Raw genomic sequence first — 23774 nt, forward strand, 5'->3', positions numbered from 1 at the left:
CCCGCCGACCAGCACCGCCCCCACGTGCTGCGCGCCGCTTCCGCTTTCCGGTACGAATCTCCGGACAACTTCCGGGAGCCTCACGACTTCCGTCAGGCTGAGCTCCTTGATTGGCTGAACGCGTTCCCGCCCCCTCCTGTCTGGCTTCATCCTTGGACGGAAGTTGCGTCACGGAAGCGCCAAAAAAGAAGTTGAAGACAGGCTGGACGGGGGCTTCAGGCGCTGAATAGTTCCCCGCCTAGCAGTCGCGGGTGGCTGGAGACTGAGGCCGCGGATCCTGTCTGACTGATGAGACCCTGCCCGGCTCGTGAGCGGCTGAAGAAAACCTCCCGCTTGCGCAGGGGTCCTCTGAGGAGCTCGACCCTCAACCGCCCGTGGGCTCTGCGGTGCTTCGACCGCGGGGGGAAGCGAGAGCCTGGCCGGGCGTTGATGCTTCCACCCCAGAGCCTGCCCCGCCCCCGAGTAGGAGAGCTGTGGGACCTCTGTCCTTGGCAAGTAAGAACTTTTCGAGAGGAGTTGTGAATAAAGTAGAGTATTGAATTATTTTTACTACATTATTATCGCTGTTTTTTCTAATTATTACATTATTTTTACTACATTATTTTAATTTTATTTTTACTACAATCAACATTAGAAGAATTCTTACCATATAAAGGCTGGAAACTTTATTTCTCTGAAGGCAGAGTTAAAAATGCAAAAGTACATAGGTCCTATTTTCTTGTCTTTGGATGCTACAAAGCCTGCAGGTGGCTCTTTTACTCTTGGTTTGTGTTGAAATTCTTACCAGTTTTTCTCATCGTATTATTTCGTGTGGGGAGTCTCAAGACAGTTTTGAATTCAGTTCTGTTCCCCAGTAGTTTTGATCTCAGTCACTTCGCTGAATTGCTCTGGGCTTTAGTTTCTTCACGTGTGATATGATCTTGATGTTGTCAAAGTTCTCTCCAGCCCTAACATAGTGAATTTGTTTAGTTATTAACTTTCTTAATAATTGATTAAATTTATTTAAAGAATATTTAATTTTTTGTCTGCTTACTATGTTAATTCATATTCAGGAGCACTATTTTCCTTATAATAATTTTGATGAAGACTTTCCTAATCTTTCTTTTAGAAGACATGAGTGGAGAACATAGAGGCAGAGGATTTGGACGGGGACGATTTCAAAGCTGGAGAAGAGGAAGAGGTGGTGGGAACTTCTCAGGAAGATGGAGAGAAAGAGAACATAGAACTGATTTGAGTAAAAACATAGGAAAACAAACTTCTGGTAGGGAGGTCAATCATGATTATTTGATTTCCTCCCTCCTCCCTTTGATGAAGGAATCCATTATGCCAATTACACAGAGCAGTTTTACTTAAATTTCAGTCTTCTCTTTTATTTATGTTACCCCTTAAGTTACTATTTGGATGTTAAATACAAAATTTATGCCCAAACCTGTAATTTAGATATTCTATTGATACTATGTCAGGTTCTCATTGTTGGAAGGAGCAGTTGGGGAAAAAGTTTGATTCATTTCTGCTAACATATAGTACCCTTTTTTTTCCCCCCTAGAAAAAACCCCACGGTCATCACTACTACAATCAACATTAGATGAATTCATACCATATAAAGGCTGGAAACTTTATTTCTCTGAAGGTAGAGTTAAAAATGCAAAATTACCAAACAAAGGTCATATTTTCTTAACTTGTCTTTGGATGCTACATCTCATGTAATTTATTTGACTTATTGTTATATAGTCCCTTCTTGAATCTTAGTTCACCCAAACAATTAAATCATGTTTGTGTTTCAAGAGCATTATTTTTAGGTTTTCTGTCAGTCAGGAAAACAGAAACTACACTAAGTATTTCAATATAGGGAATTGGTTATATAGATTGAAGAATAAAAAAAACAAAAATGAACACTGAGGGAACTCCCCAGATAGTAGTAACTTCAAGAAGCAGCAAACTACCTTTTGACCAAGGGAATAAAATAATAATAATAGTAATAATCATAATAATAACAATAGTTCTGAGGTTACCAGAACCTTGCAATTCAAAGGAAGGCCCGCAGTATTGCTTTGACCTCTGTAGGGCATCCTACAAAGCTATTCTTTAGAAGGCATAGAAGGCTAGACAGGTATCCTTTAGAGCTATGCTACGGCCACTGAAGCAAATTAAATTGGTTGCTGCTGGTAACAGCAGGAGGATGGCTCAGTTGCTGATTTGAGCAGGAGGCTAGAACTGTAGCCTCCTCTACAGTTAGGATAGTTGGAGAGATGCTGAAAGAATTAGAGATAACACATACCTTTCTCTCCTGCCACTTTACATTCTCTACAGTGCCTCCATTTGTCAAAACCTAAAGGGAGTCTGGGAAATGCAGTGTGCAGATCTTGATGGTAGCATCACAGCAGAAAAATAGGAGGGTGGGCTTGGAACTTAGAGATAATAACCAACATGGTTTTGTGTAAAAGCACAGTTAAGGATTCTCCCTTTTCTAATTAAGAACACTAGTTAACATCATACATCTATATATGTTTAGAGAATTCTCTTTTCTAATCTCATGTAGAATCCATATGTTTATGACTCTCACTAGATAGGTGTTACAGATACCTCTCTCTCTCTCTCTCTACACATATACATATACACACACACCCCTACATATATATGTATATATATAACTGTGTTTGTTTCTTTCCCACTAGACTGTCCTACTTGAAAGGAAGGATCTTGCCCTGTCCAAGTACTTAGTATTTGTTTTTTGAATGAATAAAAAGTTACAAATGTTTTCTGTAGTGAGTATGTTTTTATTAAATAGAAAGATATATTTCATAGGTGATGTGTTTTTTTTTTTAACTTTTATTTTTATTTATTTATTTATTTATTTATTTTTAATAGAGGCATGTTTTATTTATTTGTTTGTTTGTTTTGTTTATACATGCACTGGGTACAGTCAGAGGCGCGGGAGGGTGAGAGAATTCACCAGAGCCAGAGCGGGGAGCAGAGCAGGCAGAAGGACCGAAGTACACTGCTGAGGGGAGCAGCGGGCGGCAGGAGAGGTCTGCGCGCCAGGTGGGACCCTCCTCTGGTGGCCGGGGAGCAGCCGGGGATCGAACCGGCGCCACAGAGGCCGCGGGCAGCTTCGCAACCCAGCACTCAACCGCTGCACCACCAGGGAGGCCCTATTTATTATTTTTTAAATAATAAATTTTATTTTTATATTCCCCATACAATTGCAGCCCCCCCAATTCTGACCCCAATCCCTCCCCTCCCGCCCCCGCCCCCCTAAAAGTGTCTCTGGTTCATAGTTTTTTGTTGATTTTGATTTTCACTTTCTTATAGTTATTCATTTTCCTGGTCCCTTATTTAAGTTTTCTAGATTCCTGCTATGAGTGAGACCATCCGGTATTTTTCTTTTTCTTTCTGGCTTATTTCGCTGAGCATGATCCCTTCCAGCGCCATCCATGTTGCTGCAAATTGCATGTGTTTATCTTTTTTGAATGCTGAGTAATATTCCATGGTATATATGTACCACATCTTCTTGATCCAGTCATCTATTTTTGGGCATTTGGGTTGTTTCCAAAGCTTAGCTATTGTAAACAGTGCTGCTATAAACATAGGGGTGCAGGTGTTCTTTGGAATTGATGTTTCTGTGTCCTTTGGGTAAATACCTAGGAGTGGAATTGCTGGATCATATGGAAGCTCTATGTTTAGTAGGTCCAGAAATCTCCACACAGCTCTCCACAGTGGTTGGACCAGTTGCACTCCCACCAACAGTGCAGAAGAGTTCCTTTTTCTCCACACCCTCGCCAACATTTGTTGTTGCTAGTTTTTTTAATATGTGCCATTCTCACTGGTGTAAGATGGTATCTCATGGTAGTTTTGATTTGCATTTCCCTGATGACAAGTGATGTTGAACATTTTTTCATATGCCTGTTGGCCATTCGCATTTCCTCTTCAGAGAAGTTTCTTTTTAGCTCTTCTGCCCATTTTTTGACTGGATTATTTTCTTTGTTGTTGAGTCTCATCAGCTCTTTGCAGATTTTTGTGATCAGTCCTTTATCATTAGGGTTGGGTGCAAAAATGTTCTCCCAGTTGGTGGGGTTTCTCTTTGTTTTTGTTATTGTCTCTTTTGCTGTGCAGAAGCTCTTTAATTTGATGTAGTCCCAGCTGTTTATCTTTGCCTTCACTATCACTGCTTTGGGTGATGTGTCTGTAAAGATGTCTTTGATGTGCAAATCACGTAGTGTTTCGCCTATATTCCTTCTATATATTATATGGTTTCAGGTCTTATGTCTAGTTCTTTAATCCATTTTGAGTTGATTTTTGTGTATGGTGTGAGGTAGTGGTCAAGCTTCATTCTTTTGCATGTAACAACCCAGTTTTCCCAGCACCATTTATTGAACAAACTTTCTTTGCTCCAATGCATAGTCTTTGCTCCTTTGTCAAAGATTAGTTGACCATAAATCTGTGGGTTTATTTCTGGATTTTCTATTCGATTCCATTGGTCTGTATGTCTGTTCTTGTTCCAATACCATGCAGTTTTGATGATTATGGCTTTGTAGTATAGTTTGAAGTCTGGGAGTGTGATGCCTCCATTCCCTTCTTTTTTTTTCAGGAGAGCTTTGGCTATTCGGGGTTTTTTGTGATTCCATATGAATTTCATCAATAATTGTTCTTTTTCTTTGAAGAATGACATTGAAATTTTGATTGGAATAGCATTGAATCTGTATATTGCTTTTGGAATGATGGCCATTTTAATAATGTTTATTCTTCCAATCCATGAGCAGGGGATGTCTTTCCATTTCTTTGTGTCTTCTTCTATTTCTTTTAACAGTGTTTTATAGTTTTCTTTGTATAGGTCCTTTACCTCTTTTGTTAGATTTATTCCCAAATATTTGATTTTTTTTGTTTCAATTAAAAAAGGGATGGTTTTTTTGATTTCTTCTTCTTCAGATTTATTGTTTGTGTATAGGAAGGCTACTGACTTTTGCGTGTTGATTTTGTATCCTGCCACTTTACTGAAGTGATTGATGAGTTGAATTAGTTTTTCTGTGGAGTTTTTGGGGTTCTCTATGTATATTATCATATCATCTGCAAATAGTGATAGCTTGACTTCTTCTTTTCCTATTTGGATTCCTTGGATGTCTTTCTCTTGTCTTATTGCTCTGGCTAGGACTTCCAGTATTATATTGAAAAGCAATGGTGAGAGTGGACATCCTTGTCTTGTTCCAGATCTTAATGGAATTGCTTTCAGCTTTTCACCATTGAGAATGATACTGGCTATTGGCTTGTCATAGATGGCCTTTATGATGTTGAGGTATGTTCCTTGTATCCCAAGAATTTCAAGGGCTTTTATCATGAATGGGTGTTGCACTTTGTCGAAAGCTTTCTCAGCATCTATTGATATTATCATATGGTTTTTATATTTCTTTTTGTTGATGTGTTGGATAACGTTGATTGATTTTCAGATGTTAAACCATCGTTGTGTCCCTGGATATTTTTTTTTTTTTTTTTGCTTTAGGATGTTTTAACTACCAACACAAATAATCATGCGGTTTCTGTTTTCTGGACTGACAGAAAACCTAAAAATAATGCTTTTGAAACATAAACATTATTTAAATGCTTGGGTGAACTGAACTTAAAGAAGGGAGTATATATCAGTAACTAAATAAATTATATGAGATGTAGCTGCCAAAGACAAATTAAGAAAATATTTCCCTCACTGTTAAGTCAGAGGACTAGAAGTGATCTTTGGACTGGTTCTAAAGGTGTAATTTAGGAGGTGATTAGGTTTGATCAGCTGTCCTTCCAAACTACTTCATTGTACCTTTTATCTCTGGGAGGCCAATTTAAAAATGATACAGAACTTTACAGTATAAAAGATAGGTTTAAAATTTTGGGACCAAAGTCAAGTGTTGGTCTGTCTGATCTGAGAACAGTACCTGACAAGTGTCAGTTTGGACTAGAATTTACTTTGCCAAGACTGCTTATCTTCAATGGTTTTAGAATAGGAGTTGCTGTGCATAGCTTTGACTTTATTAAGGTGTTTGCTTTGAGCCATACCGTGTAAGCTATTTGAATTAATAGGTGCTATTAAGTGTCAAAGCTTCAATACATTCTCAGATATTGGTTCTTTTAGAGAGAGATTCTTCCAAAATGCATTTCAGATCATATAGGCCTAAACTTGTTTCAGAATCTTTAAGTATACTTTCTATACCAGTTCTTTCTAAATATAATCAGAATGCAAAATTAGAAAGTCATCTACCATGTATATAGTGTTCTTTCTGTCTCATGAAAATATGCTTGTATATATGTGACTATTAGTGTTAATTCCATATTTGTTGGATTAGTTTACAGCAGTAGCTCTCCTTTTATTGAGAAGATTCAAGCTTTTGAAAATTTTTTCACAAGGCGTATTGATTTATATGATAAGGTAAGATTTCCATATAACAAAGCTAGAAGTCCACCTTTTTGTGTTGCTTATTGAACATTATACTTGAGGTGCTAATGATTATGATTGTAATCACTCAAGTCAGACTGGTTCGCTCCAGATCCCAGCTCTGCTACTTAACCTGCAGTGCAGACTTTGTTGAACTGCTTACCTTCTTTGTGCCTTGCTTTTCTTATCTATCAGTTGAGAATGATAGTATTAATAGCTATCACAAAAGGTTCTTAAGAGCCATAAATACGTTAATATATTTAAATATTAGAACTGTTCTTAGCATAACATTTACAGTCCTTATTGTCACTATAGAAACATTGTATGCTTTTCTCAAAATGTATAATTGAATGTTCAGTTATGATAATTAACTTTGAAAAGCAATTCTTGTTTTCATACCTTAATATTTCTTAGGATGAAATAGAAAGAAAGGGAAGTATTTTGGTGGATTTTAAAGAACTGACAGAAGACGATGAAATAGCTAAATTGATACCAAGTATAGCAAGTGAAATAAGGGATACACCCGAGAAAACCTTGGCTTGCATGGGTCTGGCAATACATCAGGTAAATATTTATTTTGTGCAGATTTTTTGTCAAAATTTTGAGGGAAGATTTTGGAGTAATAGTACCATCTCTGAAAGAGACTTCGTTTTTGCCAGCAGATCTTAGCTAGAATAGAAAAGTTGTAGTCCTGTCCCAAAAGATGTCATTCATTCTATATACAACAGCATACTGAAATATAACATTTACTTGTGATTTATTTGAATTTATTTTTTTTTTGCCTAACTCACTTGTCTCTATGTGAAATCTTTTCAAACTCACATAGTATTTTGTCCCTAAATTTTATGGTTCCTATGACAGTTATAGCTGTGTATGTGCATCTCATTTTCTCTCAGATTGTTAACATACTGCTTTGTACACAAGTAGATAATATTTATTTCCTCTGGTATCAAATGTTAAGTAAGTAAGTATTGGGTATTTTGAAAGACATCTTTATTTTCTATCTTGACTATTAATTACTATGAAGAAGTAGAAAATATAACATATGTTCTCACCAGAACCTGTACAGGAGGTAACAGTTTTAGGGGCTACTATGAGGAATTTTAGTATCAGTTCTACTTACAGTAAAAGGAAGCAGTCAAGAGATGCAACAGTTTGCCATCCAGGAATAGCAAAATCTCAAGTAAATTGTAAGCCACTATACAGTGAGTAATCAGAATTAAATATCAGTTTTAAGGGGCTGCTAGAATTCTGTTGATCTTCATAAACTTCATATTCTCTGTAGTGTTCTGCTTCAAGGGGACATTTTATTTTCTAGCTTTTGAGTAAACGTCTGTTCTGTTTAGGTTTTAACTAAGGACCTCGAAAGGCACGCAGCTGAATTACAAGCCCAGGAAGGATTGTCCAGAAGTGGGGAAACAATAGTAAATGTTCCACAGATTCATGCAAGGTGAGTGATTTGCTGGTATTAAAATATTATTTAAAATTGGGCATTGAAGACTGTTTGAGGAGAACCTCATAAAGCCAAAGAAATTGGTGAAAAGTATGAATTCCTTACTATTATATTACTCTTCAAATTCAAGTAAACCCACAGAAAATTTTTCAAAAAGATTTTGACAGAAATAAATCTTTTCTGCCCAAATAGTTGATTTCCTAGTCTGTAAATTTCTGTGAACATTGACTTTGGGTGTGTACTTATAAAGACCCTGCTGTTTAAATCTAATAATCCATGTATTAGACTAAGTTGTGTGATTCTATTTTGTTAAAATTAGTAGTTTTCTACTAAACACAGAGAACAAATAGAATTTTATTTTTTTAAAGTCATCATTATTATATTTTGATTTTAAATTCTCGCTGGAAGAGATGACTATGGTAGTCATCAAGGCTTTGTTGTTCTTTTCCAGAATTTATAGAAGACATTTCCTAAGAGGTCTTGAAAAGGAAGTTAGAAACTCAAAAGTCGCTGAATCTATAGACTTTCTTTTTGGCATTTTTTTTTCTTTTTGCCCTTTTCCCCAGCAGGACAAGAAGAAAAGAGATTTAACATTTTTATTTTTTTAAGAATGACTTAACTTTTTTAAAATCAAATTTCATTGATTTGCCATTATTTACAAAGCTATAATTTGGGGAGCACAACTTCACTTCGCAGTGTACAAGCTTCACTTACCTTCCACCAGAGCTCCAGTGCCAGCACACTCTTACCTTAGCTCTCCCATTCCTTATCCTCTCTCTCCCTCTGTCTCCTTTGGTAACCACTCTTTCACAGAGAAGAATGACAGAATTCTTTGAAATTTCAGATGTTCATAAAGATGGTATTTTTTGAGATTTCCATAGTTGTTCCTAAAAGGGATTCGTGAAGATAGAGGCATCCTCAACTTTCTGTTCGTAGTAAATCCATAGATAAAAATATGTTACTGGTTTTGTTTTTAGGGTATACAACTATGAGCCCTTGACGCATCTCAAGAGTGTCCGAGCAAATTGCTATGGAAAATACATTGCTCTAAGAGGGACAGTGGTTCGTGTCAGTAATATAAAGCCTCTTTGCACTAGAATGGCTTTTGTTTGTGCTGCATGTGGAGAAGTTCAGAGTTTCTCTCTTCCAGATGGAAAATATAATCTTCCCACAAAGGTAATGTCATATTCTTCAACTATTTATTTATCTTGGTACAGAAGGCAAATTTTTATAGAAAGTATATCTCATTTTTTCCTGAACACAAAGATTTTAGTATTTTCAGTTTTTAAGTTATGACATACTTCAGGGAAATGAAAACATAAATAAAACATTCCTTTACCCATCACCCATAATTTTTTGCCAGCTCCAGATAAATTTTTTGAATATGTGAAATATGAGTGATACAATTTGTCTCTTTTTCACTCATTGCTTGTAACATTCCCAGAGACAGTCATCCTGAAGTTACTGGGTACCTTCTCCATTCCTGTGAATTAAAGTGACCAGAAAGATGGTGTTGCAGGTGCTCTCTTCTAGTTACTGTACTGCATTGCAAATCACCCTAAAACTTACACGTAAGATAACCACAAACATTTAATTTCTCATGATTTCCCTAGGTCAGGAGTTTGGATGAACTGCTTGACTGGATGAAATTATAGTTCTGCAACTATATGGTAGCTGGAGCTGGAACAGGGTCTGAACTATTTGGGAGTTGACTGGGTCTCTCTTATTCATATGATCTTTCTGTGTAGGATGGTTTTGGCTTCTTGTACACAGTATGGCAGTTCAGGGTATTTGGTCTGCTTACATGTTTACTGGTAGCTTCAAAAGAGAGATATATAGTTGACAAGCATAAATGGCTTTCCCTTTTTTTGAGCCAGCCTCGGAAGACATGTAGCATCACTTCTGCCACATTCTGCTGGGTACAAGTCTGTCCAGATTCTAGGAAAGGGAAACTAGACTTCATGTCTTGATGGGGATGTAGCAAGGTTCTAGAAAGATTTATAAGATGTTGCTGCCACTTATTTGGAAAATACAGTCTGCTATAAGAAGAGAATTTATAAATGCATCTTGAAATCCAAACAGCAAACAAGTGATTTAAGAAAATTTGAATGCAACTTACTTACATGTTAACAATGTCCTATGTGGTACAATAAATATTATACTATATTTCTGTAGCACAGGAGGCTGGATGGGAGAGTTGGGGATTAAAAAAGACCCAGTAAAAGCTTTGGAAAGGGAGATTAGGGCTGGGTTTATAGGACTGAATGGGAGAAGGCATTCAAGAATTGGGAGACTATAGGCACAAAAGAATAAGTGCTTGATGTGAGAAAGAGGTCAGGAGCCTTGCAGCAGAACGAATAAGAGCAGTAATCAAGGGGGACCAATTGAAAAAGCTTATGACACAGGAAATAGAAAGTCATTGCAATTTTTAGTGCATTTTACTTTAATACCATTCTGAGACCAACCTTTAAAAGAATTTTAATGAAGCATTTTAACTTGAACCTTCCTGAGATATGATTATAGTTTAACAGAATCTGAATGTGAATTATTCTTGTTGCAGTGTCCTGTGCCCGTATGTCGAGGAAAGTCATTTACTGCTCTCCGAAGTTCTCCTCTCACAGTTACAGTGGACTGGCAATCAATCAAGTAAGCAATCAGACTATTAAATAAAAGGCAGGTTTTAGATATCTCCTATTGAATAGATCAATAATTTTCCTGTATTACACTAATTCTTATCTGTAGGCACAAGTATGTAAGAAAAGATTTCTTCAAGAGTTCATTGTTATATGCTGAAGTATATTCTATACTTCACTTTATCTTTTAATACTTTCCCGTTTGTTGTTTTCTAAAATTCCTTCAATATCCCTTGTTTGTTGTAACATTTCTGCATACCCCAAAACTATTCTTTACTGTTTTAATGACTGTTACTTTAGTGGACATATTGGAGTGAAGGTGGGCAAATAAAGTAATGCTCATCCTGCCATCCTTAGTTGGAAACTGCTAGAGTAATATTATTTTATTTTTTTAAATAAAGTCTTGCTTTTTCTTTTTGGTTTTTTTAAATATTTATTTATTTATACAATAACTCGGGTGCAGGTCAGAGGTGTGGAGGGTGAGAGGATCCACCAGAGACAGAACGGGGAACAGAACAGACAGACAGACTGAAATACACTGCTGAGGGGAGCAGCAGGCGAGACAGGAGAGGTCTGCTACGCCATTTGGGTTTCACCCTGGCCGGACAGGAATCGAACCCACGCTGCAGAAGCTGAGGACAGCAAAACAGAGCGGCGCGCTCAACCCACTGTGCCACTGGGGAAGTCTTGCTAGAGTAATTTTAGGTGCAATGTTGAATATTTTTTTTTTTTTTCAATGTTCAATGAAAGGGGATTATCCATATAATTTATTTTTTTTAAATAAATTTTATTGTTATATTCGCCATACAATTGCAGCCCCCCCATTCTGACCCCAATCCCTCCCCTCCCGCCCCCCTAAAAGTGTCTCTGGTTCATAGTTTTTTGTTGATTTTGATTTTCACTATCTTATACTTATTCATTTTCCTGGTCCCTTATTTAAGTTTTCTAGATTCCTGCTATGAGTGAGACCATCCGGTATTTTTCTTTTTCTTTTTGGCTTATTTCGCTGAGCATGATCCCTTCCAGCGCCATCCATGTTGCTGCAAATTGCATGTGTTTATCTTTTTTGAATGCTGAGTAATATTCCATGGTATATATGTACCACATCTTCTTGATCCAGTCATCTATTTTTGGGCATTTGGGTTGTTTCCAAAGCTTAGCTATTGTAAACAATGCTGCTATAAACATAGGGGTGCAGGTGTTCTTTGGAATTGATGTTTCTGTGTCCTTTGGGTAAATACCTAGGAGTGGAATTGCTGGATCATATGGAAGCTCTATGTTTAGTAGGTCCAGAAATCTCCACACAGCTTTCCACAGTGGTTGGACCAGTTTGCACTCCCACCAACAGTGCAGAAGAGTTCCTTTTTCTCCACACCCTCGCCAACATTTGTTGTTGCTAGTTTTTTTAATATGTGCCATTCTCACTGGTGTAAGATGGTATCTCATGGTAGTTTTGATTTGCATTTCCCTGATGACAAGTGATGTTGAACATTTTTTCATATGCCTGTTGGCCATTTGCATTTCCTCTTCAGAGAAGTTTCTTTTTAGCTCTTCTGCCCATTTTTGGACTGGATTATTTTCTTTGTTGTTGTTGAGTCTCATCAGCTCTTTGCAGATTTTTGTGATCAGTCCTTTATCATTAGTGTTGGGTGCAAAAATGTTCTCCCAGTTGGTGGGGTTTCTCTTTGTTTTTGTTATTGTCTCTTTGCTGTGCAAAAGCTCTTTAATTTGATGTAGTCCCAGCTGTTTATCTTTGCCTTCACTATCACTGCTTTGGGTGATGTGTCTGTAAAGATGTCTTTGATGTGCAAATCACGTAGTGTTTCGCCTATATTTCCTTCTATATATTTTATGGTTTCAGGTCTTATGTCTAGTTCTTTAATCCATTTTGAGTTGATTTTTGTGTATGGTGTGAGGTGGTGGTCAAGCTTCATTCTTTTGCATGTAGCGACCCAGTTTTCCCAGCACCATTTATTGAACAAACTTTCTTTGCTCCAATGCATATTCTTTGCTCCTTTGTCAAAGATTAGTTGACCATAAATCTGTGGGTTTATTTCTGGATTTTCTATTCGATTCCATTGGTCTGTATGTCTGTTCTTGTTCCAATACCATGCAGTTTTGATGATTATGGCTTTGTAGTATAGTTTGAAGTCTGGGAGTGTGATGCCTCCATTCCCTTCTTTTTTTTTCAGGAGAGCTTTGGCTATTCGGGGTTTTTTGTGATTCCATATGAATTTCATCAATAATTGTTCTATTTCTTTGAAGAATGACATTGAAATTTTGATTGGAATAGCATTGAATCTGTATATTGCTTTTGGAAGGATGGCCATTTTAATAATGTTTATTCTTCCAATCCATGAGCAGGGGATGTCTCTCCATTTCTTTGTGTCTTCTTCTATTTCTTTTAACAGTGTTTTATAGTTTTCTTTGTATAGGTCCTTTACCTCTTTTGTTAGATTTATTCCCAAATATTTGATTTTTTTTGTTTCAATAACAAAAGGGATGGTCTTTTTGATTTCTTCTTCAGATTTATTGTTTGTGTATAGGAAGGCTACTGACTTTTGCGTGTTGATTTTGTATCCTGCCACTTTACTGAACTGATTGATGAGTTGAATTAGCTTTTCTGTGGAGTTTTTGGGGTTCTCTATATATAATATCATATCGTCTGCAAATAGTGATAGTTTGACTTCTTCTTTTCCTATTTGGATTCCTTGGATGTCTTTCTCTTGTCTTATTGCCCTGGCTAGGACTTCCAGTATTATATTGAAAAGCAATGGTGAGAGTGGACATCCTTGTCTTGTTCCAGATCTTAATGGAATTGCTTTCAGCTTTTCACCATTGAGAATGATACTGGCTGTTGGCTTGTCATAGATGGCCTTTATGATGTTGAGGTATGTTCCTTGTATCCCAAGAATTTCAAGGGCTTTTATCATGAATGGGTGTTGCACTTTGTTGAAAGCTTTCTCAGCATCTATTGATATTATCATATGGTTTTTATATTTCTTTTTGTTGATGTGTTGGATAACGTTGATTGATTTTCGGATGTTAAACCATCCTTGTGCCCCTGGAATGAATCCAACTTGGTCGTGGTGAATTATCTTATGGATACATTGTTGGATTCTGAGAGCTAAAATTTTATTGAGGATTTTTGCATCAGTGTTCATTAGGGAGATTGGCCTGTAGTTTTCCTTTTTTGTGTTGTCCTTGTTCGGTTTTGGTATTAGTGTAATGTTGGCTTCATAAGCAATGTTGAATATTTTTTAACCTCTTTATATCGCTCAGCACCATGTGGACCCTGAAGAGTTAGTATGCTGAAGAAATAACTCAGTCAATATGTGTACTGACTAAAAATTGTTTAACTTTCTAGAATCCAGGAGCTGATGTCTGATGATCAGCGAGAAGCAGGTCGGATACCACGAACAATAGAATGTGAGCTTTTTCATGATCTAGTGGATAGCTGTGTCCCTGGTGACACTGTGACTATTACTGGAGTTGTCAAGGTCTCAAATGCAGAAGAAGGTATGGTATAACTCTTTCCTCATTTTGATTGTCCCTCACAAAATGTCAATATTCATTGTTTCTCTTTTTAAGATACTTCTGAATATTAATTTAGGGAACTCCTTTTTTTTACATAGATGAAGTTTACCTTTAAGATAGTATACTGTGCCTTTCTTCCACATTCTTGAATATTTGTAGGGAAAAATGAAAGCAGCAGCTAAATCATATTTAATACTTTGAAATTTACAGGTTCTCGAAATAAGAATGACAAATGCATGTTCCTTTTGTACATTGAGGCAAATTCTATTAGCAATAGCAAAGGACAGAAAACAAAGACTTCTGAGGATAGCAGTAAGCATGGGGCATTGATGGAGTTCTCACTTAAAGACCTTTATGCCATCCAAGAGATTCAAGCAGAAGAAAACCTGTTTAAACTCATTGTCAAGTATGTATGAAGTTACCTGAATTTTATTACACATGTGCATATTGGGAGCTCTTGGCTACAAGTAACAAAAAATTAGTCAAAATGGACGCAAACTACATACAGTTCATTGGCCAAATCCAGCTCATTGCCCATTGTATATGGCCCCTGAACTAAGAATCATCTAAAATTTTGATACATTTGTCAAATCCATAAAATGTCCACAACGCCAAGGGTGAATGCCAATATAGACTGTAGACTTGAGTGATGATAATGTGTCGTATAGGTTCATTGATTGCAGCAAATGTAAATCTGGTGAGGGATATTGATAGTGGGGTATATGTGCATGAGGCTAGGGCAGGGGTTATAGTGGAATTCTAACTTTTGCTCAGTTTCATTTGCATATTGTGGGCAGCTGCTTTCACATAAGTTGAGTTATTGTGATCAGGACAATAAAATGGAAAACATATATTTTCTGTTCCTTTAAGAAAAAGTTTGTTTTGTCTCACCCTTGCTGGTTAACAAATAGAATACTATGAAAGGAGAATGGAGAAAACAGTGGGAAGTTCTGTTTTAGTTTAGGTCCTTTCAGAAGCCATGATTTGGGTAAGCCCTAGAAATATTGGTAGGGGCATGGGGAAGTAAAACAGAGAAGGGATGACAGTCAGTGTCGAGTTCCTTATTGAACATGTACCAGGGCATAATCTTTCTGTTGCTTCTGGGACACCAGACTCTACAGAGCTAGCCTTGGTGTTTTTCATGAAAGGGCCTAGATTTGGGCTGCTTCTTGAAATATTAGATAACCCAGCACTTCTGGTCTGCCCAAGCCAGCCTGCTGATGATTCTGTGGACATGGGAAGCCCTTTAGCAGACAGGTGTACCTCTTCTTAGGAACAAGGTCTTGGGAGCAAGCCAGCAGTGATTATGCAGGGCATGCTGAACAATGAGTGCCAAGGGCATATGGCAGGACACCAACTTTAGTGTTGACATATATTAAAACGGATAATGATTCACAGTTTCCTCTTGATTACATCACTTCCATTTTACATATTTTGTTCCTTATATATACAACCCATCAGTGTAAACATGTTTCTTTATATTAAAATTTGGTCTTATTTTTCTTGAGCTTTTGAATTAAACTGAAAAATGAAATTTTATTCCATCTTACAATATTATGTACTCAGTTTTCCCTTTGGCCTTCTGTTAATGACTTGGCTGCATGGGTCTAAAGAGGTCTATTCATGCAAAATGCCATGGAAGACCATGATTATGATGCATTATAAAGGATAATAGTGTAAAAAGAACAATTAGTATATCTGGTTACCTTTTTTTTAGAGATTTATTTTTACTTATTTATGCATACCAGAACTAGGATATAGGCCAGAGGTATGGGGTGGGCTGGGAGGATTCACCAGAGACAGAGTGGGGAGCAGAACAGGCAAATCTACTGAAATACACTGTTGCCGTGCCATGTGGGTTAGCTCCCTGGCCAGGGATCAAATTCATGGTGGCTGGCAATAGCTTGATAGCACTGAGACCTAACCCCTGTGCCACCTGGGAGGCCCACATTTGGTTACTTTAAAATACTTTACAAGTACCTTGTTTTCCTTACACAAGCACAGTTTTGAAAGCATTCTTCCCTCTCTAGATTAGCCAAGAACCTTGAGAAATTTATTGTTAGAATAAAATTTGAGTAATTTGAGTAATTTTATGATGCTATGTAAAACAAGTTAAGCAAATTGTAAAGTAGATCTTCTAATGAATTAGTGAAGTGTTAATTAGAATTTATAAGTTATATTCTGTTTTTCAGCTCCCTTTGCCCTGTCATTTTTGGTCATGAAGTAAGTATTTTGCTTCATCTTACTCAAAAATATGTAAAGTTGATTAAAATAAATATAAAAATGCCACCAAAAGCATAATTTCTGCTGGCTAATTATTTGTATTTTAATATGAATTTTTATTCTCCATAAATTAATGATGCAAGAGGCAAACTATAGCCATTGATAAGAAAACAGTGCTTACCAATTAAAGTTAGTAGGGGTGGATTTCTTTTGAAGTGACTCTGGATATTGTAAATGTTAAAGCAGAAACTAAGAAATATTTTTTAGTTTTGTGGATGGGTTCATGCCTTGCAAGGTAGGTCTTTGCTTAGTGACTGTTAAGGTGCCTTTCTGATTTTGCATGCTTTCTAGTTTTTGTTTAAAAGTTATTTATATTAGATATATTTATGTTTTTAGACTTTTTCTTAGAAAAAAATTTAAGTCACACATGCTTTAAAAAATCCCCAATGCTTAATATTTACAAATACATATATTTTGTATATAAACAAAACACATATATTGTATATATACAAATATATATCATACATATGAATTTATATTTGCACACACAGATACACATATATTTATAAATATATAAAACATGAATACATAAAAATGTTTACATATTTGTATGTGTTTTACATAAATCACCCCTTTGACTAGTCATTTTCCTTCTGGCTTTTGTTTTTTCCTTTTTTTCTCTTCTTTCACACTTGAGCTTGTCAAAGCAGGTTTGGCATTAGCACTCTTTGGAGGAAGCCAGAAATATGCAGATGACAAAAACAGAATTCCTATTCGAGGAGACCCACACATCCTTGTTGTGGGAGATCCTGGCCTGGGAAAGAGTCAGATGCTACAGGTAAGAAGTCATTCATTTAGTATATATAAATATATGAACAATGTACCAGTGAATTTTCTCAAAGCATGTATGTAGCATTTGTGTTCCAGAAGATAGGGTTTATCTGGTAATATAAGTGAATTAATTTGTATAGGTAACATTTAACTTACATCTGACTGTTCTTTCAAATCAAGCCAATCTCAGACATAGACATTCTGGTCTGTTGAGACAGCAACTATTGTAAAACATTAACCATTTCCCTCGTCTTTTTTTGTGTGTCCAACATTTGTACCCAGGCTAACTTTGCTCGTCTGTATTGCTATAACCTCACTTATAAACAGAATAGTATGAGACAGTAAAGCAGAATTACCCATTCTCTCATCACACAACTACAAAAACACTGTATTAGATTTTAGAAACTCTGTATACATTCCTTTCTCTAAGTCTGAAGCAAGGAACTTCTGTGACCAATGTCACACTTCATGTCAATCTTTATTCCCCATGGCTGAGTGTTAGACCAGTCATCACTTTCATTCTTTTTTTTTTTTAAGATTTATTTATTTATTTATTTATTTATACAAGCACCGGGTACAGTCAGAAACCTAGGAGGGTGAGAGAATTCACCAGAGCCAGAGAGGGGAGCAGAACAGGCAGAAGGACCGAAGTACACTGCTGAGGGGAGCAGCGGGCGGCAGGAGAGGTCTGCGCGCCATGCAGGACCCTCCTCCGGTGGCCGGGGAGCAGCCGGGGAGCAGCGGGGATCGAACTGGCACTGCAGAGGCTGCGCGCAGCTTCGCAATCCAGCGCTCAACCGCTGTGCCACCGGGGAGGCCCATCACGTTCATTCTTACTGTAATATTTCATCCATATTTTGTTTTTGACCAACTGGACCTACTTCGAAAAAAATTTCTGTTCTGAACCCTTATTACCAGCCTAACGCTGAGGCAGAGTCCCTAGTTATAGATAAAAAAAGGTTGATGAGCAAAATGGGAACAGTGTACTTAGCCAGAACATGCATGTGAAAGGGGCCGATGGAGATGCTTTCATTTCTGTGTTTTGTAGCATCATGGGTGTTATTGGTGGAAGCCTGCTTTAATTGCCACAGTGTTGGGTTATCTATATAATCTTAATTTAATTTATACATTTTGCTTACATTATATAAAACTCCCCATTTTCCTCTTTCTCTTATTTAAGAAATACCTCTTGGTAGATAATCATTATGAAATACTTTTAGTGGTACTGAAAAATTTTTACTATGAAGAAGTGACATTGTTTCCTGTTTGTTAAATATGGAATAATGCCTTTTAAACCCTTGACTGAATTTAGAAATAGAAGCTGTTATAAACAATGGAGGGTATTGTGTATACAATCCCATTAAGCTAAGTTTTTAAAAATCAACTTAATACTAACAGTTATCAGTCATTTAGTTTGTGTTTTTAATTCCATTGTCTTCTGACTTTCTAGTTCACCATCATCCTCTCAGACTAATGAGTAAGAAATTGCAAGTAACAAAGTTAATGATAACTACTGTTTATTAAGCAAGGCACTATGGGGTTACTTAGGTTGTGCACTGCATCAGTCCAGAGCACACTAGTGACATAGATAATAGTGTGAACACTGTCTCTTAGAGTAGCGTGTGTACAACTGTATACAGCAGCCTAGCATTGTGCACTTATTGTGTCAGCAGGCCATTTAGTGCCTTGTATACATGTTCACATTAATGCCTCAGGACAATAATGTTATGAAACATAAGAAAGCTGGGCTCAGAGAAATCTGAGAGCAGCATAGCAGCAGAACCAGGATTAAATAAGTCTGCCTAATTCCAGAGGTCCATGCTTTTAACTGTTATGTTATTTAACTACTTTTCTGATCTGCTACAACTTGTTTACTCAGAAGGTGAGCATTACTGAACCATTTTATTACCTGTTTAAAGAAGCATTGGAATCTTCTAAGCTAAAATTGATACTCACTTTTTGCTATTTGAACTTGAAAACAAAGCATAAAATGAATTTGTGTAGTGTGTTCACGATAGAATCATTCAGCCTCCCTGGGTTTGATTGAATCCTGACTTTGCACCTTCAGAGCTGTGTGAGTTAACTCTGTATGCATTGGTCTCCTCACTAGTAAGTGGAGATATAATATTTTCCTCTTATTGTGGTAGTGAAAATTCTATAGCAAAGCTCTTAGGAAAATAACCGGCATGTTGCCAACATTTTACATTTTGAGTAATTACTCTTTGCTATTATTTCCCTTTCACTTTGGCTAATGCATTTAAATTTTTTTTTTCCTTAGGCAGTGTGCAGTGTAGCACCACGTGGCGTATATGTTTGTGGTAATACCACCACCACCTCTGGTTTGACTGTAACTCTTTCAAAAGATAGTTCTTATGGAGACTTTGCTTTGGAAGCCGGTGCTCTGGTACTTGGTGATCAAGGTGAGAGGCCGGAGAGATTAATAACAATTCTGGTTTTTTTTTTTTAAGGGCTTTGCCTTTTAAATTAACTCTTTTACATTCTGTTCAAGAAGTATTTGGGAGCACTGTCCAAAACAGTAAGTTGATAATGAGCACCAGGGTAAAAAACCAAACTAGAAATACAGTGCTGCTATTATTTTTATATATACTGAAGAATTGAAGCTGGTACTTCGTTTTCAAAATCATGCAGTGGTTACAATTACATGTAAAAATAATCAGGTCAAATATATATAATTCCATATCATTCCCATGTCATACTGTCTATCACATTTGTGATAATTTGCTTTAAAGCCTATTTTACTTATTTATTTTTTTTAAGATTTTTTTTTTTTTTTTTTATTTATACAAGCACTGGGTACAGTCTGAAGCGCGGGAGGGTGAGAGAATTCAACAGAGCCAGAGCGGGGAGCAGAACAGGCAGAAGGACTGAAGTACACTGCTGAGGGGTGCAGCGGGCGGCAGGAGAGGTCTGTGTGCCATGTGGGACTCTCCATCGGTAGCCGGGGAGCAGTCGGGGATCGAACCGGCGCTGCAGAGGCTGCGGGCAGCTTCACAACCCAGCGCTTAACCGCTGCGCCACTGGGGAGGCCCTTAAAGCCTATTTTAAAGCTTAATAGTAAGTTCCCTGTGAGATGGGATTTGGTTATCTTGTTGACTACCATATTCTTATTGCCTAGTTCATAAGTGGATAGTAAATGCTAGTTGAATGAATTACTGTTACATAGCTCAGAATACTGCTAAATGCCTTGAAACTGAAAAGAAGGTGAATGTTACTTAAAGTTTAGGAAGGCATCCTAACAGAATTCAGAGACTTGGCACTGCCCCAGTATTGTGGGATTGCTTGCAGGAGAAGATCTTTGTGGTGCTGTATCCTGCCCTCAACCTCTTTTAATCAATAAGACATGGCATTTATTTGAACTGAAAGATGATGATGATGCATGTTAAAAAGCCTAGCAGACAGGAGCATTTTACCTCTTTCATAACCTGCTTCTTTTGCTTCAAAAGTCAGAACATTAATACATGGTCCGCCAGCACAGCCTATTAGAGTTGGGAAGGCTTCTGGGTACGTTGGTCAGGGTATATAAAAGGAATAGAGGGTTCGTGCTGATGGGATGCTCTGAACAGCATGAAGCGTGGTTTGCTGTGCATCTAGGTCTGCATAGCTCCTTTTACATCAATGCTTCCTTATACCAGCAAGAGAAACAGCTCAAAGGATCCTTCACTAAACTGAGAAGGCTCTCTTGCAGGCGAATGCAAAGAATGCCTCCTTGCTACCCACCTCTCATGCCAATTCTCTGGAAGAGACTGTCAGACAGGAAGTTGCAGGAGAGGTGGTCCTTTCCTAATAGTTCACTCAGAATTGCTTGTCATGCGGCTGTGAAGCCAGGGTAGACAGAGATCCTGGTGACTGAGAACTGGAGGCAGCTGCCTGGATCAATCATGATGATGTGGCTACAGCCCTGAGGAGACCTGATCCATATACTCCACAACAAAATGGAACATTTCCATTCGGGTTGTCCCCCAAGCTAGCACTTGTCCACCAATTGAGGAAGGAGTGTGCAAACACCCATCTATTCTATCCTGCTTGGTTAACTCAGACCAAGCTATCTAGATCCCTCAATTTTCTGGTGGACCATATCAGAGATCTTGCTAAAGAGGAGGTGACAAAAGGTCACATCCAGGCCACTTTATAATAAGGCAGAACAAAAGATGAATGTACTGTGAGACACCTCTGTCAGCAGTATCAGTGAAAGAAGTTCTTAATTAGGCAATCAAAGATGTCAATGTGAGAAGAAAAACTGACAGCAGTTGTCAAAATCAGAGGGAAAGTTGAAGGTAGTGGGTCTTGGAAGCAGAAGTCTTTTGGTATGTGACTTGTTAATGCTGGATTTATGCTCCCTGCCAAAATGTATAATTTTGATTAAAACGTCTAAGTTTTGGAAACAAAACAAAATCTCACCCCACTACTGAATTACTTTTTATCCTCCCAGAATAAAGAAGAATAGCACAACATATTTTTAGTCACATAAAGGTAGTTATTGTATATGACAGTTAAATAAAAGACATATTTAAGTCATCTGAAAGGATAAGGAAAGTGGGAGGTTCCTCAAGAGTGCTCTGCAAAAAATCAGATGCAATAGTGTTTGGTTGAGGTATCTGTATCACAAGTGGGACACCGGTGGTAAGTCATCTTTGCTGTTACTTGCACTTTTGCAGGCCACGGAGAAGATGATCACTTTACCAAGCCATGCCTGATTTCCTAAATATAAAATCGTTGCTCCCATTTGCACACATAGTAAATGTTGTAACTTCAACTAGGGGGATTTAGTGAGGATGAACCATTTCTTGAGTTTCATGGGCTAAACTAAATTTAGGATTTCCTACTATTCATATATCCATTGTATACCTTGTCAGAGGGAAGAAGAATTTATCTAAAAGAAATAAATTTCCACTCTTAAAAAAAAGGTGCTATCCTTTGCTCTCAGATGACTTGTCAATAAGAGTTTAAAGTTGTCATTTTAGAATGAGGGTTGCCATATTTTAACCCATCTCATTGTATTAGTTTTGTTTCATTTTGTTTTTCGGGATAAAACTGATAGTTTATAGGAAATCCAGTTGGAGGGCTCAGCAAGAAGGGATCTCTTGCTACCTAAGTTTTTCTTTGTGATTTTTTAACCCTCTTGTAAAAACATATTCTTCTGCATGTGCCAGGCATTGCCCATACTTCAGTTCAATTAAGGTCATTCATTCATTCCATTTTGCCAGTGACCTCCACAGTTTTGTCTTCAGCCACGTTTGACACAGCTGATTACTATGCTTTCCTTTAAATATTTCCTCTCCATAGTTTCTGGAATACTATACTCTTTTGGTTTTCTTACTGCATTTATACTGTTCCTTTTTTATCTTTACTGTCATCACCACCATCCTGAACCCCTCCCAACCCCTTAACAGGTTAGTACCTCAGGGTGCTTAGTTTTAGTTTCTGTACTTTTTCCTTCTCAGTCTGTATGTCTTGGGGATTTTATCTAGTTTTGTGGCTTTACCTTACCTTTATGCTAGAAATTTCCAAATTTATATTTCTCCTCTGAACATCAGGCACTTTTTTTTTTAAAAGATTTCTTATTTATTTATTTATTTATTTATTTATTTATTTATTTATTTATACAAGCACTGGGTACAGTCAGAAGTGCGGGAAGGTGAGAGTATTCACCAGAGTCAGAGCGGGGGAATAGAACAGGCAGACTGAAGAAATACACTGCTGAGGGGAGCAGCGGGTGAGACAAGAGGTCTGTTGCGCCATGTGGGACTCTGCAGCTGGGGATCGAACCAGCGCTGCAGAGGCAGCGGGCAGCTTCGCAGCCCAGTGCTCAACTGCTGTGCCACTAGGGGAGGCCTGAATATGTGTCTATCTTAACTCACTTATGAACTTAAGTCTTTAAGTGTTTTGAGGGTGGCTCTCATATCTTCATCTTTGTAGCCTTCACAACATAGTGCCTTCCTATGGAAAGTGCTGAATGAGTATATCTCAAATGTTAAATGTGTTTTATTTGCTGTAAAACAAGAAGAAATTCTCTACTGTATGACATTCAGTAATTTTAACTGCTGGAAACATAGAAGTAAATTTTTATTGTAGAATAACTTCTATCATGTAAGGTTTGGAACTTGATAAAGGAAAAATTTTTGTCTGTTTTTTTACTGTAATTATAGGTATTTGTGGAATAGATGAATTTGATAAGATGGGGAATCAACATCAAGCCTTGTTAGAAGCTATGGAGCAGCAAAGTATTAGTCTTGCTAAGGCTGGTGTGGTGTGTAGCCTTCCTGCAAGAACTTCCATTATTGCAGCTGCAAATCCAATTGGAGGACATTACAATAAAGCCAAAACAGTTTCTGAGAATTTAAAGTAAGTCTCTTCAAATATTTATATCTTTAATATATTGAATCTTCCCTATCACTACTTTAATGTTTTGTTTGGTCCAGCCAGTTCTACTTATGAGAGTCATACTCAGAAAGTCACACAAGTGCACAAGATAATGTTTATGACATTGTATATCACTTCCCTTCCATGGTAGTGAAGATAAGAATGACTCAACTAGATAACCTCTGATATATTGTGTATTATTCTAGCTTAAAAATTCAGTGATCCTAAGTTATAGCAGAGATACAGAACATAAAGGAGAATTCAGTGGTTTTGGTGATATGAGAAAGGCCATGTTCCCAAACTG

At 37.3% G+C, this 23774-nt stretch overlaps 1 protein-coding gene across 4 annotated transcripts in view; it reads left to right on the forward strand.

Moving 5' to 3' along the window:
- Positions 1-1113: 1113 nt before the first annotated feature.
- MCM8 (minichromosome maintenance 8 homologous recombination repair factor) overlaps positions 1114-23774 on the forward strand; it is a gene marked incomplete at both ends in the record, with an annotated part of 28598 nt that continues 5937 nt past the window's right edge. The window contains 13 exons of one of the 4 annotated variants that reach the window (XM_084247567.1): positions 1114-1261; positions 1547-1630; positions 6324-6406; positions 6827-6976; positions 7759-7862; positions 8843-9041; positions 10426-10511; positions 13866-14017; positions 14246-14441; positions 16228-16258; positions 16956-17096; positions 19368-19509; positions 23257-23452. In XM_084247567.1, coding sequence (XP_084103693.1) covers positions 1114-1261; positions 1547-1630; positions 6324-6406; positions 6827-6976; positions 7759-7862; positions 8843-9041; positions 10426-10511; positions 13866-14017; positions 14246-14441; positions 16228-16258; positions 16956-17096; positions 19368-19509; positions 23257-23452 — 1712 coding nt within the window. The remainder of the gene's footprint in view (positions 1262-1546; positions 1631-6323; positions 6407-6826; positions 6977-7758; positions 7863-8842; positions 9042-10425; positions 10512-13865; positions 14018-14245; positions 14442-16227; positions 16259-16955; positions 17097-19367; positions 19510-23256; positions 23453-23774) is intronic. The other 3 variants (XM_084247568.1, XM_084247570.1, XM_084247569.1) reach the window with 3 other exon arrangements.

This window comes from Talpa europaea (assembly GCF_964194135.1).
Source record: "Talpa europaea genome assembly, chromosome: 11".
Taxonomy (NCBI): Eukaryota; Metazoa; Chordata; class Mammalia; order Eulipotyphla; family Talpidae; genus Talpa; species Talpa europaea.